Source organism: Ananas comosus, linkage group 4, assembly GCF_001540865.1.
Source record: "Ananas comosus cultivar F153 linkage group 4, ASM154086v1, whole genome shotgun sequence".
In the NCBI taxonomy this organism is placed as follows: domain Eukaryota; kingdom Viridiplantae; phylum Streptophyta; class Magnoliopsida; order Poales; family Bromeliaceae; genus Ananas; species Ananas comosus.
The window spans coordinates 8,893,295-8,911,352 of NC_033624.1; the positions used below are offsets into that span (position 1 = coordinate 8,893,295).

Consider the following 18,058-nt stretch of genomic DNA (forward strand, 5'->3'; position numbering starts at 1 on the left):
AAATAGATATTTTTTACACTATAAAAAAATTCAACTACCAAATATTATATTATTATATAAATTAATCCTCAAAAAATTGTTTGAAACCTAAAATGAAAAATTTGCAAAGTTTAGGGATTGGGGACCAAAATAAAAAAGCGTGAAAAGATTGAGGCCTAATGTGCAATTAATCTTTTAAAAAAATGTGGGCCCCACAACCTCCAAAATAAGAGGACTTTTTTTGTTCTAAATTTGTATATTTATAAATTATAAATAAATAAATAAATAAAAATAAAGTGAAAAAATAAAAAAAAATGTAAAGTGTGTGAGAGAGAGTGTGAGAGAGAAAAAAAAAAAGTGGACCCCACTGGCCCCTCCAAACCCGGGGAGGCCTGTATTTGGTTCCCAATTAATAAGTTATATAAATATCCTCGAATATGTTTCATTTCATATTTCCATATTCAGCTATTCCAGTCAATTTGTATGGGCACTTTTGTATTTTAAATAGAAAATGTAGTAAAACTTTTTGCTTGGTTTGTTAGATGTATTAGGACAAATTGTGAGTATCACATAAAAAAACCCATGATATAGGACAAGCTGAATACCTCTCTTTGTACAGAACTAGTAAGCTTGCTGATGTTAGTAACATAACTGGATTAACTAGATGGGTCTTTAACCATGTGGCCTAAAATAATTAAGTCCAAATTATAGCACCAGTAGACTATTTCTTACATGAGAACTTCTCAACATGTTCTGATTTCTCTGATTTTAAATCCTAATGTCCTCGTGAATCACACTTAAGCAAGTCTAAGTCTTCCCTTGGTATATATCTACGCCTTACATTAAACCGGTTACATTCTCATCGCCCTACTCTCTTCACTAGGATCAAGATCGTTAAATTAATGTTAAACGACTGTTGTTCTCTAAAAGCTTAAGCGACCATAGAACGGTGTCTATATATTTGCTATTCAACACTTTGCCTCACGTTTGAGCTTGAGATTTTTTTATAGGCCCATGACGTGGAATAACTAAATAGGACGAAATCAAATAAAGTTAGTAACAAGGATTTAAGTGCCATGACACGGGATCGTGCCGGAAACATGCCGGCACAGTATGGCACGGTGCGTGCCGAGCCGTGTCAATGCATGCGGGTCACAAAAAATACATATGTGCTGACACATAATGGTATGAAATATTTTTTTTCTTTAGTAACAAAATATTCTAACTGTTTATTATGTATTTTTATCAAATCTTTTCAACTTTATTAAGAAAATTACTTTCTAATTTAAAGAATAGAGGGTTTTGAGCTGTGCCACGGCACAGGGGCTGAATCGTGTTGAAATCTTGTTGGCACGAAACAATACTGTATATACGGCTCATGCCGATGGGCACTTAAATCTTTGGCTAGTAGCCTACTGGGACTCGAATTTAGGAACTCTTGCTCTGATACCATATTAAATTAATATAAAACAACCGTTGTTCTTTAAAAGTTTCATCTACTAGAGAGCTGCATTTTTAATATTTTATTGGGTTAATTGCATACAGTTCCTTGTAAACATATTGAATAGTAGATATATCCCTACAAAGTTCAACTTTTTATTTTCATTCCTGCAAAAGTCCTAACGTTTTCAAATATACCACTGTCGTTAGGATCCGTTAGAAATATGTAGTTAACCACGAGTAAAATACTTAACCCTGGTTAGTGAATGAGTTAAATTGGTCTTTTTACTCCTGTTATATTACCGAGTAAAATTCTTTTTCGGGAGGACATATCTGCATAATTCTAACAGTTGGGGATTTTGGAAGGATATATTTGTAAGGGCAAAAATACCATTTTACTTATTTGCTGTTAAAAAATAAACAATGCTCTAACGGTAATAAACCAGATGGGCAAATATGAATATCACTGGATTTTTGCAGGGATAAAAATAAAAAGTTGAACTTTGTACGGATAAAGTTGATATTCGATATGTTTACAGGGAGCTGTATGCAATTAACCCTATTTTATATACAACAAAAATGACGTGCAATATGTGAATTAAGGTGGTCCTATGAACATTAACCTAATGAACATATGCATGTTAAGGTGGTCCTACGAAGGTTAACCTGAGTCTAGCAATGCCCACCGGTTAATCGAAACCAAAAACGAAAAAAAGAAGCCAGACTTTGGCTATAGATAGGAATCAGTAGATACTAGTAGTGCCGAAGCCAGAATTTTTTTTCAAGCAGGAGCAAAAATATATGATTAAGAAATTCAATCAATGAATTAATCTTATTCAATATAAAAATTATGACTTAAAGTAAAAAATTTGTTTTCATATCATATAAATCATATTGATATGTATAGTCTCTGAAACATGAAAATGCACAATTTTTCATGGATAAGAAATAAGAACTCAGGAGCTGTTTGGTGAGAAATTTTCAAGCATGGTTAGAGTAAATGAATTGATGAATATTGTTGGCATATCTAATTCATTTACTCAAGCATTCAGTAATTCAGTGACGAGATGCATCAAAGCCTATATCAATGGTCCTAATCATTATTTTACCAGAATATGATATATCGTTTTAGAACTGGATGTTGGGATAAAAGAAATTTAAATTTCAAATTGAAAATATAGAAGGCAATAAAATAAGTGGGGAATGATTATGCTTGCCTTAGATGACCAACCATTAAAAGGAAAAGAAATAAAATTATATTGTTACCTTATTTTCAAATTCTTTTGAATTATTTCCCTAAATGAAGAGGGCCTAGAATCACTATAGATTGGACTATGGGATTCAAAAATGGATCTTTTTTGAAAGGGGAGAAGAAAAAGAGAAAAAAGAAGAAAGAGCTTAGGCCCTTTCATGCGACGACGGCGATGACGACGACGATGACTTCGGCGACGACGATGACGACGACGACTTCGGCGACGACGACGACTTCAACTACACGCGAGGAGGCCATATAACCTCTTTTTCCTTTTCTTTTCTACGATGACGACGGGTTGGTGTATATGCGCAAATCGTGTAGTTGCGATTTTCCTGTCAGTTTGATCAACACGACTGTCTTTGTGATGGGTCGACCCGATCAAATTTGGCGGTGAATCGTTACTACATCATGCACGCGTATTCATTAAGNACCTATAAAAAAAGGTGAGATTAATGGTGGATGGTGGCTATGGATCGATATCCCCACATTAGGGTTCCCGCTCTGATACCATGAAAGAAGGGCTAAAGTGCATACCCTCTTGAGTTGTATTAATGAATATATATAGTACAAGAGATTGTCTTACTATAGTAACAATGACTACTATAGTAAGAGTATAACTAGGATTACATACTATATAATTCTCCTCTATAGAAGGCAATGATACTACTCTATATAAGGCAATAAAACACAATATCCTAATATATCGTAACATCCTAATATAGATAAAATATATCGTAACAGTCTCCCTCAACATTGCCTTCGCTATGATGACAACAAAAGGACAATATGTGTGCACAAGCGATGGTGGCGATCCATGTGTTGGGTTGATCGAGCGGCCGTCTTCGCAATAGGCTCGACACTTTCAATACTGACATTGGATCGTTATCCTCATTAGACCTATGATCATACCGAGCGGCCGTCTTCACGATAGACTTAACATGGTTGAACCCCGATTCGGACCACAATGATAATAATAATAATAAAATAATAATAACAATAATAAATATTTTCCTTGGGTCGCCGTTTTCGTGATAGGCTTGACCCGAGTTTGGTTCATTTAACCGGATCGCCGTCTTCGTGATAGGCTTGACCTGGGTTCGGATCGTTAAGCCGGTCGCCGTCTTCGTGACAGGCTTGACCTCGGTCAGGTTCATTTAATCGGGTTGCCGTCTTCCTGATAGGCTTCACCCAAGTCCGGTTCGTTAAGTCGGGTCACCGTCTTCGTGATAGGCTTGACTCGAGTTAGGTTCATTTAACCGGGTCGCTGTCTTCGTGATAGGCTTGACCCAAGTCCGGTTCGTTAAGCCGGGTCGCTGTCTTCGTGAGAGGCTTGACCTGAGTTTGGTTCATTTAACCGGGTCGCCATCTTCGTAATAGCCTTGACTCGAGTCTGGTTCATTAAACCGGATCGCCGTCTTCGTGATAGGCTTGACCCCTGTTCAGTTCATTAAACCTGGTCGCCGTCCTCGTAATAGGCTTGACTCGGGTTCGGTTCGTTAAACCAGATCGCCATCCTCATGATAGGCTTAATCTGGGTGAGCCAAACCATAATGATGAATCAAATCGGACGATAGGCTGGTCCAGTCTAATCAAAGGGCCTAATTTAAATTGAACCATAGGCTGGTCAATCTAAATTGAACCATTGAAGGTATTAATCGAACCAAACCGAACCGAATTACAAGCCGGTGTAACGCAAACCGAACCATAAAGGATTCAACTTGAACCTAAGTGGATCCAATCTGAATCGAGCCATAAAGGATTCAACTTGAACCTAAGTGGATCCGATCTGAACCGAGCCATAAAGGATTCAACATGAACCTAAGTAGATTCGATCTGAATTGAACCAAAAAAGATGCAACTAACCAAATCATGAAGTGCGAGCTAAGCCAAGTTGAACCGTGCTACAAGCCGGTTCAACCCAACCTGAACCATAAAAGGATTCAATCTAAACCGAAGTGGTTTCAATCTGAACATAAGCATAGGAGGTTCGATCCAAGTTGAACCGAACTACAAGCCGGTTTGACTTGAACCAAATCATAAAGGATTTAACTTGAACCGAAACCGATTCAACCTGAATGGAACCACATGAGATCCGAGCCAAGCCGAATCGAACCATGAACCAGTTCAACTTGAACTGAACCACAAAAGGGTTCCAAGTTAAGCCGAACCAAATCATAAGCCGGGTTCAACTCAAACAGAAGCACAGACTGTTCGAGCCGAGCCATGTTGAACCAATTACAAGCCGGTTCAGCCTATATCGAACCATAAAATGATTCAACTTGAACCAAAGTGGTTTCAACCTGAACTAAATCGCAGGAGGTCTGAGCCAAGTTGAACCAAACTACAAGCCGGTTTGACTAAACCAAATTATGAAGGATTCAATTTGAACCGAAGTCGGTTCAACCCAAATAGAACTACTATAGTTCCAAACCGAGCAAAATCGGGCTGCAAGCCAACTTAATCTGAACTGAGCAACGGAAGGTCTGAGCCAAGCCGAACCAATCTACAAGTCAGTTCAACCTGAACGGAACCATAAGAGGATCGAGCCAAATCGAACCAAGCATAAATTGGTTCAATCTAAATCGAACTTGGAGAGAGCAATAAGTCGATTCGGCCCAAACCAAATGCAAAAAGGTTTCAAGCCAAGGTGGACCACAAGAACTCAACCCGAATCAAATACAGACCAACCTCAAACCAAATCATAAAGGTTCGATCCGAACCAAACTGAAGTATAAGAGGGTTGAAGTTGAGCTGAACCATAAGGGCTTGACCAAATTAAATTCAAAGGGATCTTGAACTACATCTTAAGGGTTTGATCTAAACCAAGTCTCAGCGGGTCTTGAACAAAAGCATAACGGTCGACCCAAGCTCGAAAGAGATAAACCAAGTGAAAGCCTAGGGCGGCTCAACCCAAGTCAAATACAAAAGGTTCGAATTAACTCAAACCTGAATCCAACCTAAACAAAGGTTCAGAGTCCTTGTTGTTGAAAGAGATAAGGTCCCCCCTGTGACCCCTCTTTTATTGGATGGTGCCGGTTCACTAGTTTCGGCTTGGCTTGTTAGACTAAGCAATGAAACGAGAAACGTTATACAAGCCCGATTTGAGCGCTTAGACCAAACTTCATAGATGATCCAAATTAATCTAACCAGCTCCACCGTAATTGAAGCTGATCAAGGGTTCTAACTGAGCTGAATCGGCTGAGTCAACTTAATCGACTCACAATCCAAAATCAAATGACCATAAAGTCATTAAATTAAACAACCTAGAATCAAACAACCGCAAAGTCATTAAACTAAGCAACTCGGAATCAAATGACTGCAAGGTCGTTAAACTAAGCAACCAAATTCAAGCCGACCGCCATGTCGCTAAACTGAGCACGTCAACTTCAAGCCGACTGACCGCCGTGTCGTTAAACTGAGCTGCTTAACTTCCAATCGACCGCCATGTCGGTAATTTGAGCACCACAACTCAAACCGACCGCTATATCGTTAAACTGAGTACCTCAGTTTCAAACTGATCGCCATGTCGCTAAACTGAGTATATCAAATTCAGACCACCAAGTCGTTAAACTGAGCAGATCAAGTCAAAATCAATTGACCGCCAAGTCGTTAAACCGTGCAAATCAAGTTCAAACCAATCGATCGCCAAGTTGCTAAATTGAGCAAACCAATTTCAAGTCAACCGACCGCCATGTCGCTAAACTAAGTACATCAAATTCGACAGCCAAATCGCTAAACGGAGCAAATCGACTTCAAATCAATCGACCGCCAAGTCGCTAAACTAAGCGGATCAAGTTCAAATCAATCGACCGCTTTTGACCGCCAAGTCGCTAAACTAAGTGGATCAAGTTCAAATCAATCGACTGCCAAGTCACTAAATTGAACAGATCATGAACAAATCAAATGACCGTCAAGTCCTGAACAAATGACCGTCAAGTCGTTAAACTGAACAATTGACCGTCAAGTCGTTAAACTGAGCAAGCCAACATCAAGCTCTGTTTGATCTGACCGCCAAGTCTTTAAGCTGAGCAAATCAAATGAAGCTCAACTCAAACCGACTGCCAAGTCAACATAACTCAAATCGACTGCTATATCGCTAAAACTGAGTACATCGAGTTCATACTGCCAAATCGCTAAACTAAGCAAATCAATTTTAAATCAATCGACTGCCAAGTCGCTAAAATGATAAAATCAAGTCAAATCATTTGACCGCCAAGTCGCTAAATTGAGCAAATCTGATCGCTAAGTCGTTAATGTAAGAATTTATCCGGCACAAAAAAAAAATCGCAGCGGAAAATAATATCATATTTTGAAAACAAAAATTCATATCACATATGAATCAAAACAAAACAAATCAATCCAGTACCGGCGGATCATTCTCATGTTACAATGTAAAATAATAATCTAACCTAAGCAGATTTGAAGTTTAGGTTATATCACCTCGGACCAGTTAAGGTCTTTTGATCTACTGTAAGGTTGAAACTGAGATTCCAATTAGCCGCGCACGTGCCCGGCCTCTACGCGTATCCACACGGAATTGATCCAGATCCAACGCCTTCCGTCGCACGGAACAGATGAGTCGCAGATTACAAAGACAGTGCTAGCAGTCTTCTCTTATCCACGTTCCCTTTTAGTAAAATATTTGACGAAAGGTTGAGAGAGAATAATGTGAATCTCTTCACATTAATTTTCGTGTGTCGCCTATTAATGAAGCCGCGTCTTTTTATGTACAGCTCCAATTAATTGAGCGGTACGGATCGACACTCCTCAACATTCTGTTGTAACTAATTGGATCATATCCAATTAGTTGCATACATTGTGTTGTAATTAATTTGGATCATATCCAATTAGTTGCAATACTAATTTGTTGTAACTAATCTGAATCAAATCCAATTAGTTGCAATACTAATTTGATCATATCCAATTAGTTGCCATATAGGATAAGTAAAAGTAAATTTATGCTCATCCTTTATGGATATTTTATCATTATCTCTCTCTTTAATTTAATTAGATCTTATGTCACGCCCCGGGACCCAGCGGAAGCTCGCCCGGCGCGTGCCCAGACCCGCCATACGTCTAAAACATATAAGGCGTCTAANGGAACTACCAACATGGCCATGTCTTAAACATGGCCATGCGGAACTACCAACATGGCCATGTGTCATCTAAAAGACGGTTGGTCTCCGAGTCCAACCCGTCAAAGCGTCCTCCACATGGCCATGTGAAAGGGCACATGGCCATGTGTTACGTCTTAGACCCGACAAAGCACCCCCGACAAAAACGTTAACAACGTTGGAGATAAATTCGTGTGGGGTCGGGGGAACACTCGAGAAAACTCGGGATTTAGTCACCTCTTGTCCACTCTTGAGGAGGGGAAACCGAAGAAGAGGTAAAAACAACCCAAAAACGATCAAAACTAGAGAAAAGAGAAGAGGAAGAACGAAAAACACCCAAAAAGTGGTAACCTCTTCACACTCTAGAACCAACCTCGAACAAACTCCTAGTTGGAAGTTGGGATCTCCTGAAACCTCGAACCCAACCTCGAAGATTCTCCAAACATCGATAAAGAGAGGAGATCTAAGCCTAAAACACCTTATAGTGATCTAGTTTGGGATCTAAATCGTAAAATCCCGAATTTTACCCAGCCTGTACCGGTACACAGCCTGGCTGAGGCTAATCCGAGAGTACTCCAACAATCCAACCTTTTGGGATTTTGGTACAGGTTTAAACCCTCAATTCTCGGGATGCGAGCCATAGATCGGAACACTGTCTACGACCCTTCAGAAAGTCTGAGATGGCTCGACACACAGATCAAACACTCGAACCTCGCAATTTGCAAAGGTCCAGTGTGCTACATCTTATCCATTAAATTATAACTAAATATTCATATTTAAATCTAATCTAATTAGAATATTATCTTATAATAATCTATGAATATTTAATTATTCTCTAATCTAATTAGAGATTAAATATTTCGTAACATTCAAATTCAAATTACTATTTCCACTAAACTGTTTAGTGTATTATACTCATATTGTCATGTTGGATGCATACAATTCCTATTGTGTGTGACCCGCATAGGTTCATTATCGTTCGGCAGTGAGGTCCAATATCAAACCCTTCAATATTGAATTAGAACTCTTCTAATTTGTAAAATAATTTATTTAAATTATTTTTACTTCTCTCACTGTCCGCGAGTGACACCTAGCAGTATATCACGGTAATCCAGAATGATGATGAAAAACGAACCTTTCCGCTAACCGTTACCGTGTGATTAATTCCTTCCAACGCACAACGCCCCGATCGAACTAAAATTATGGTTACTCGCCAAATCTTATTATTCGATCATATGACTAGAATATCTAAAACTGACTCAATATGGTATCACAGCTGGAAACTCTTTCCACATACCACATGCCCTGGCCAAGGATTTTCCGAGTTGAGTTCGATAGTCTACATAGGACGTTCTCTCTCACTATTGAGGGTGTTGAATTACTTATTGCGCATTCACATGCCTCCCCATATAAACTACTACAGCCAATCAGTACCAGACGTAGACCAATGATTAGAGTCTAAGTATTAGTACAGTCAAACAGTAGCAATCTACATGTGAAGCAACCATGATGCCTCAGGTCCAAGGAGTACTTCACACAACTGTAGCAAAGAACTAATCACTGGCGAATATTGAACCATTTGTTCAACTGAATGGTCACGCTCAGTGTACTTGTTCGCTAACAAGCACCTGCATGCTTACTCTAGTGTCCCTACACTAATGACTTGAGAATCGTCACCTCAATATAAAAGTGTAGCATGCACCGGTCTATTCTGAAATATCATCGTCCTTATGATATTCCTATGGCTAGGAGCGTTTAAGAATCTTGTACAAAGAAATATATATATCAAATTCCTACTCTTAGGAATATATTTTCTTAATGAAGATTCAATAGACGATTCATATAAATATATTGTACTGCTAACAATAAATATGAATAAAACTTGCCCTTATTAAATAAGAAAAATACTTAATATGTTCACAAGCCTATGTCACCGATTGGCTTTAGGATATATCACTAACAGTTAAACTAAGCAACCTAATTCCAAATGATCGCCAAATCCATAAACTGAGTATTTCACTAATGTACAGTGGGCGTATGCGCCTGCTTAAGCCATGTACTTGAAAATTATATCAATACAAGTTCATCTTTATACTATGGTCTCTTTCTATCATCGGTATTAAATTTGATCTCTTAATCGAGAGTTCCTTAACACTGAAAGTGTGGGGTAATTAATAGCAGATTCTTGAGTTTGCTGGAAGCCATGAACCTATAATCCTAATTTCAAAATAAAATTTAAATAGATTTAATCTCTACTATGAATGATCACTCGTCGAAGAAAAGCTTGCAGCGGGGCCAGTTTGTTTGTGGTGGCAGACATTGGAATGTACTATCCTCAAAGATAATGAATAATTATGAAAAGAAAATAGCTAAACACCAAACTCCTAAGTTGTAATCTTGAAACATAAATCTCCAACACACCCCTCCACACCTCCCCGTTCTAACATCCAAATAGGCCTTAAATGGTTCCAGTCATCACAAGAGATTTTTATTTTTTTTTAAAAAAGAGCATTTTTAAAATTTTTCATTTGAAAAAAAATGTTCAGAAATATATAAAGAGACAGAGAGGATAAGCCAACAATTATTAAAGAACAATCTACACTCGAATATTAAAGAAAAAAAAAAAAGAATGAATGATTTGGGACTTGAACTCATGATCTCTCATAACATAGAAACTGCAACAACCACTTGGGTGTACTCTTTTTTAGTTTTATGTAACTCATATTCTTTCACTTACAATGTGGATCTAGCCCTCCACTTTCTCCATATTAAGGGATTGCTTGCATTTCAGTCTGTTTTGTAAGTGCAACTACAGACAAGTCCAAAAGTTCCTTTTGGTTGTTGTAGTTGCATCTATATGGTGTAGTTTGACCTGCTTAAGAAGGCCCAATTGTTGCATTTCAACCTACACCAGACTGGACAGAGTTGACGATGCAACAGTTGGATAGAATAATTCTTTACAAGCGTAATCGTACTACCCGCCTCTTAAAAATATAAAAAAATTATGAACTTCTATTGTTTAGGGTAATCTCACCATTTCACATATAAAATGACAAAATCTATAAATACAACTTCTAACTACAAGCAATCAAACAGAAAATTTGTAGCTGTATCACTTTCTGCTTTCAGCTATATCCCACTAAATGGGCCAGATGCAAATACAAGTACTGCATCTTCAATTACATGCATCTCTAATTTCATCGTATTTGCAGCACCATCAAACTAAATGGCCCCCAAGGGCTACTAAACTTAAAGAGAATTGGTCCATCTCATGCCTTCATATAGCTCTGCTCCTAGATATTAATTGTAAGGTAATTTGCACCTAGTCAATCATCAGAATAGAGTGGCCCGGAAAAATTTCTGCAGAATCCTTGTTAAGCCCATTTAATTGTCGGTATCTTAGTTGTGATTGATGATGCACAAATACTTCATTTTACTTGTTGTATCGTATCGGATATGTATCAAATACTCATACTCATGTGATACATCTCCGATGTGTCGGATACTTCATAAGAGTGTCCAACATTTTTGAAATATTAGAGAATTGCTAAATACTAGATAGATACTTGACGGATAGACTTAGGATTCTTGCAAGATAGGGGAAGTTATTTTGCAGTTAGATGACACCTGCAGCATGAATTCGTCGTTGAGAAAATCTAAAGATTACATTTGGTCTGATTAATTTTGTTCTTTGATGAACAAAAGTCGACTATGTTTATATCTTTAAGCTAGTCAACCAGTTTATTGTTTTACCTTAACTAATCATCCAAAGATTCTAAACTTTTTTAATGTATATTATCATATATAATGATAATATAAAAATCACCATATCTTCTAAGTATCATATCCTAAGATTCTTAGAATTTGCTGTATCGTTGTATCCACGTTGTGTCATATCTGTATCTAGTGTCCGTGTCTGCACAACATAGCTTGTGATTAAAGGCATCATTTTCTTGCTTTAACTTCGCATCAGAAACCAATATAGGCCTAGGAGTGGGATTATTTGATGTGTATTGACAAGGGAACCAACAAAATGTGCTACATACGAATAAATTGGAGTAAGCCTGTCCTATTTTGGAGCCTGGGAGCCCATAGGAGTGCTTTCACTAAGTGGGCTAACAGGAAGGAGAATCAAGAAAGAAATTATTTAGGCATAGGTAGTTCAGTGAAGAGATTAGAATCTAAAAGAAAATGGTAAAGAAACTTTAACCCTTAGGAAGTGTTAAAAAAAGAACATTACAAGTTTGATATTAAGCTTTTAACAGTGCTAAGTAGTTGGTTAAACTTAGCATGATGAAAGTAGGATACGGAAAGAGCTAAGCTGGTGGTGATCCTTAGTCACACATTTACGGTATAGTTAGTTGGACTTATATATGGATGATGACTCTATAGAGATACTGGTAAATTAAAAAGCTGTTCTCTAGCTTTGCATGATTTACTCTAATCATAATGCTTGGGTCTCCTAATGTGACTTTGGCAGGCGATGATTGCTAGAGGTTTCCGTGGTGACAGCAACACTCACAAAATTTACTTCTTTTCCAAGTCTTCACTTGGTTTTACAGACTTCCTTTCCCTGGTGTGCCTTTTCGCTCTGATAGGTGCTGCTGTCCTATCAGAAAGACTCATATAATTCTAACCAGCAAGGGTATGGTGAGTTGCTTGATGATAATGTACTCTCTAAACATTTCCTGCTGATCTTCTTCAGGTTCTTTTCAAAGACACTTATCTGAGAGAGAGTTTATTAAGTTCATTCTGCAGGTTGGCTTGATGCTGGTGCACATTCACCATCAGTATGGAAAACATTCAGCTATTGCACATAGGAACTCCACTTTAGGCCTCGTTTGGTATCACTGCCCTTTTTTTTGTTTTCCAAATGCAATTTCTGTGTGATAGGATGCTTTGGTGGACGAATTTCTCCCTTTTCGTCTTTGTTGGTAAGCTTGCTACGCACCGCAACATTGGTTGTGTTCGTAATGGCATCTTCTTTTTCAATGCCAAAATAAAAGAGTGAAAAACAAAGGTTACTGCTGAATTTTATTTTTGTTACCAAACAAAGACCGCTAGTTATATAGATTGAGTACATTAGAAACTTGTATTTGAAAAAGAAAATCCTCCCTCCCTTTTTAAAATAAAGCCCTTCTCGCCATTGCATGGAATTTGTATTTCCAAAAAGAAACTAAACAATGGTGAGGAAACCAAACGAGGTCTTGGTTTTGCATGCCTAACCTTCTGAAGAGAGTAAGTTGAAGTCGAACATATGGTGCATCAGGAGACCATTCGATCAACTCTTTCCACAGAAGCAATCAAATATTTTCTCTGCTTTGTCTTAATGAATTGTCATGTCCTTAGCAGGTGACGGCTGAGTATATTAGCCGCCGCCTAACGTGCCTGATATTTTTCAAGATTCCGCATTGTAAATTATGAGTTCAGTTTGTTCATATTCCGCAGAGTATCTTCTTCTTCAAGCAAAGAAAGGGTGGAGCGCCAAGGCATTCAGTGACGGAACACATTTGTGTGCAAAGAAAGGGTCTTGATGCTGGCTCGTCTGGGTCTGCAACTCCTAATTTTTTTTAGGTAATGAAAGCAAGGGAGAGATCACCTAAGTACGAAGTAGTAAATTATTATTTACTATTTGTTGAAGTTGGGGTTTATGTATCATTGGCTTCTTTATAATATCGTAGTTTTTGTGATGTATTATTTTCCGAAATGTGGCTTATGATGAGTGTTCGTTTTGTGTTGACTTACTAGTTTCCGTAATGTATGTTCTCCCTGCTAAAGAGAGGTCAGATATATTGTTACGTGCACTTCGGGGACCAGGTCATCATTCTATCCCTTCATTCATCCTCTCTAAAATCTCAACAACTACCAACGATCGTGATTTAAATAGGGCATTGAATGGGCAGCTATGTAGTGCACACTGCACAGGTTGTACGAATGTGACTAGTGCAGGCAATAATTCCTTCATCAGAGTTTGATTGCTCGTCTTCTCAGACTGATCGCACTTCTGCACTGTAATCTCCGGAGGCCTTCTTGAGTTCTTCTTCGAATGGTCAACGCCCGTCCTCGTTTATTGTGTTTATTTGTCTCAGCATTAGCAACATTAACTTCTTATTCTTGAGATAAGGAACAAAACAATACAAGGGAAAAGAATATAAGAAATTGGGTATCTCGGCATTGAAGGAAGGAATAAAACTGTTAAAACCAAGCTTTAGCTTGAAGAGCTAACAAATTTTCAAAGTTAAAAAGAGTGTTAGACTCTTAACTTGAAAACCAGTGAGTGCCTCACAGGAGAGCAGAGACCGGATAGTGTGATTTGGCGGTGGAGTACTAGTAGTAGGTACACTGTGAAATCAACTTATTCAGCACTGAATGATGAGGGCATGAGGGACATTCGTGCACCTAAGGTGTGGAGATTCGAAATACCCCTCAAAGTGAAAGTGTTCATCTGGCTAATACTTATGAAAAGGACACCTACAATAGCCAATCTTCAGAAGAGAGAGTGGACGGGAAATATAGGTTTTGTGCTATGCGGGTCAAAGAGGAGACGGTGGACTACTTATTTACGCAGTACATGGTGTGTAGATTTTTGATCATGATGGCTGTGGAAGGGGTTCGGTCAAATGATTTGGGGGACGACGTGAGATCAGTATGGGATAAGTGAAATAGTGCTCTGGCATCTCAATCCAGATTAATTGGTCAGTCAGCTTACTGGTGGGTCATCTGGGACGCAAGGAACTGTCTCATCTTTCGAAAGGTTAACACTGATCCATTGTTGGCAATGGATAAGGTCGAGCAATTGGTGACCCAGTGGAAGGAATCTATCACGCCCAAACGACTATTTTTGTAATGTAGTGTGTGTTGTTGTTGTTGTTGTTGTTGTTTTTTTTTTTTTTTTTTTTTTTTTTTTTTTTTTTTTTTTTTTTTGACTTTGAGGTATACTTCCTCACCCCTTATTGTTAATTCATCATTCTTATAAATGAAGCAGATAGTATGTTATATTTTTCTCTTAAAAAAGAAGAAGAAGAAAGAGTGTTAGACTCGACCAAAATCTAATTAGCCCGTAAATTGCCTGTGAGCAGCTGCCCCCATCTGAATGGCTTATGAAACCGGACCTCCGAAGTGTCGATTTACCAAAGGCCACAAGTAGAGTAGCAACCCGGTAGAGCATAGAAAAATCAATGCTTACAATAATCCACGAATATAACCCATTCTTAGAAGAATCAATGCTTACAATAATTCACGAATATATAATCCACTCTACGTAGCATTTTATTTTGCCTCATTAACAAGCCTTAAATTTATCAAAGTAGCTTCCGCCTGAGCTTACTGGAGTATGAATTGATTCACTTTGAAAGTTTGCGCAATGCGAGCTTGACAACTTGATAAGCAAGCTGGCTTCGATATTTATTGGCTCATTTTCAGTTTGAATATTGTTGAAAAGTTAAACGAGTAAATACGGTAATGCGTATCTTAAGAGAAATTCGATTCGTTAATATAGAAAGTAGTTTAACCCATATAAATAATCGAGAGCCTTCCCTTTGCATGGTTTCGGATATTGATCTTTCAAATTCAACTAATTCTGTCCTTTCCTTTTGGAGTCCCACAGTGCTGCCTGTGTTAGGAAAAAGCTGCACTAAAATTCCGATCGTGATTAAAATTTAATTTATTTTGTGATAAAGATAAAATCGAACTTACAGATAAATACAAATATTCAAATAAAGATTTGATATGTTAAATATAAAAATGTTTAAACACCGTTCTCTAACAGCTTAAGCTTTTAGAGTACAACGGTGTTTAAATATTTTTATATTTAACAACCGTTGTACTCTAATACTATGTGAAACAATCGTTGTACTCTAAAAGCTTTAAAGTTTAAAACTTTTAGAGTACAACGGTTGTTTCACATGATATATTTGGAAGCATGTGAGGCATGACAAGCGTATTCCTGTTCTTATGTATGGGATTAACTGAAAAAATCACTCCAAGGAACCATCGGAATTCCTCCTCCTGCAATCACGATTCTGCAAGCACGAGGTTGACGGAGATTCTTTTAACGCTCAGTAGATAAGGAAAATATTAGAATAATAAAAGATAAAAGAATGAATAGATAATAATTAATATATTATCTAATATCTTTCTATTTATCCTGTCAGATCATAGGAGGAAAGAAAGATTAAATAAAAAGAAAGAAAATTTCATGCTCTTTCTCATTACAAGAAAGAAGTGGAAGTGCGCAACAGAATGGGATTCCATTTGGCGGAAGAAATATTTCATTAGGCTTCTTTCTTACTAAGAAAAAAAAAATTAAATAATAACAAATATTAAATAAAAAAATTTAAAATTCAAATAGAACAAATTCAAATTTAAAATTTTGAGTTTCTCCAATAGTCCCCCACAAAACTTAAAATTTTTACAATACAAATTAAAGTCAAAAAAGAAAAATTACTGGGTGTTTATATTATGCAATGCGTGAGGTGTCTTTAAGAGACTTAACCCACAGTTAGTTAATTCGCGATTAATACGCAAATTATTCGTGTACTTTTTAAGATACGAATTAAACGGGGCGTTCCGTATTTTTTCGAAAAGTTCGAAAAAAAACGCGATTTCTTCGTCAAAAATAATTATTCGCGAATTATTTGCGATTCACGAATAATTCGCACAAAAAACCGTCGATCGCTGTTGCAGACTCGCGGCCGAGGGTCGCATCGTCGCCCCTCTCGTCCCTGCTCGCTTCGTCGTCGTCCTCCGCCGCCCTCGCCGGCGCCGGGAGCAAGGGCCGCGGCTGCAGATCCCGTCTCGCCTCCGCGGAAAAGTAAAAGTTAAACAGGGAAAAAATTGGGGCTCATAGGAGGCATGGATGGTGCGCGGTCCACGAGGCCATTTCCACCTCGTGGACCGCATGAGGGGAGGTCCACAGTGGACCTCCCTCTCTTTTATATATATATATNTTTTATTTATAAATATATATTCATTTATTATATATATTATTTTATTTTTATATATAAATATTTATATAATATTTTATTTATAAATTTATAATTATTTATTACTATTTTTAAATATATAAATTTCATATATTATTAATATATGTTTATTATTAATATATGAATATATTTAATCTATATATAAAAATTATAATAATAATATATATAGTATATTAATTATTATATATTTAATATATAGCCGAATTTTTTATCCCGAATTTTTAATTGGTGCACGTATAATATCCGTATAAATCACGTATCCGAATAATTACCGAATCCGTTTTTTAGCCGTATTTTTTAACGAATTTAAAAATTAAAAGACAAATTTTATCCGAATTATACCCGTACCGAATTTTTGACGAATCCTAATTAACTAACTATGACTTAACCCCACTTAAGAGCCGTTTGGTTAGATGTAAATACAAATGTAGTTGAATATGTATGCAGTTGAAAATGCAGCAGTTGCAACTGCATGTATCCTGTTTGGTTGGATGTCGTAGAAAGTGCTGCAACTATAAATAATTTATTTGGTTATATACAGTTGAGAAATAATTTTTAATAGTTTATCATTTTATATATATGATGGTGAGATTACTTCTAATATAAGAAAGAAAAATATTTTTTATTTAAAAAATAATTAAGGAGGTAAGCATACCTTTGTTTAAAGTCACTTTCTCCAACTGCTGTAGTTGGAACTGTGACTAATTTGGACATAGTTCCAACTGTTGTACTTGGGCCTCCTCTTTGGTTCCTATTGCCACAGTTAGAGTAAACACGTCAAACCAAATAGTAAATTTGTATTTGAATGCAGTTACAATTGCAGTGCAGTTGCAATTACATGCAACCAAACGACCAAACGACCCCTTAGTATAAGCAGTTTCCATTAGAAGGAATAGAAGTGAACAAGGTCTTAAACTACATGTTTCTTTGATCCTGACTTCCAACTACCACACATACAGTATAGAATTTTTTATCGCGGGTTTGTGCGTTAATGGCCATGGTATCTTTATTTTTTATAAAAGTTTTTATAAATAGCCCATATCTCATAGTCGCGGCCATTTACGGATACTCTTATATAAGTGGTCTCCTCTAGGGATGTGTAACATACTAGACTTTTGCAAATTGTGAGGTTCGAGTGTTTGATCTGAGTTTTTCCAGTTATTCTAGAGGGTCGTAGACAGTGTTCCGACCTATGGTTCGCATCCCGAGAATTGATGTTTTTATCGTAGCACCAAAACCCAAAAAGATTGGATTTTGGTCTACTCTCGGGTTGGCCTCAGCAAGGC

The 18,058-nt window shown here is 37.3% G+C and overlaps 1 protein-coding gene across 4 annotated transcripts in view; it reads left to right on the top strand.

Moving 5' to 3' along the window:
* LOC109708797 (protein ABCI12, chloroplastic) overlaps positions 1-13,528 on the top strand; it is a 36,076-nt gene extending 22,548 nt beyond the window's left edge. Inside the window, exons 7-9 of one of the 4 annotated variants that reach the window (XR_002215819.1) lie at positions 12,269-12,438; positions 12,535-12,722; positions 13,237-13,528. Coding sequence is in view for 2 of the 4 variants with exons in the window: in XM_020230625.1 (XP_020086214.1) it covers positions 12,269-12,418 (150 nt within the window). In the remaining 2 variants the exon portion in view is untranslated. Of the gene's footprint in view, positions 1-12,268; positions 12,439-12,534 lie in introns of all 4 variants that reach the window. The other 3 variants (XR_002215820.1, XM_020230625.1, XM_020230627.1) reach the window with 3 other exon arrangements.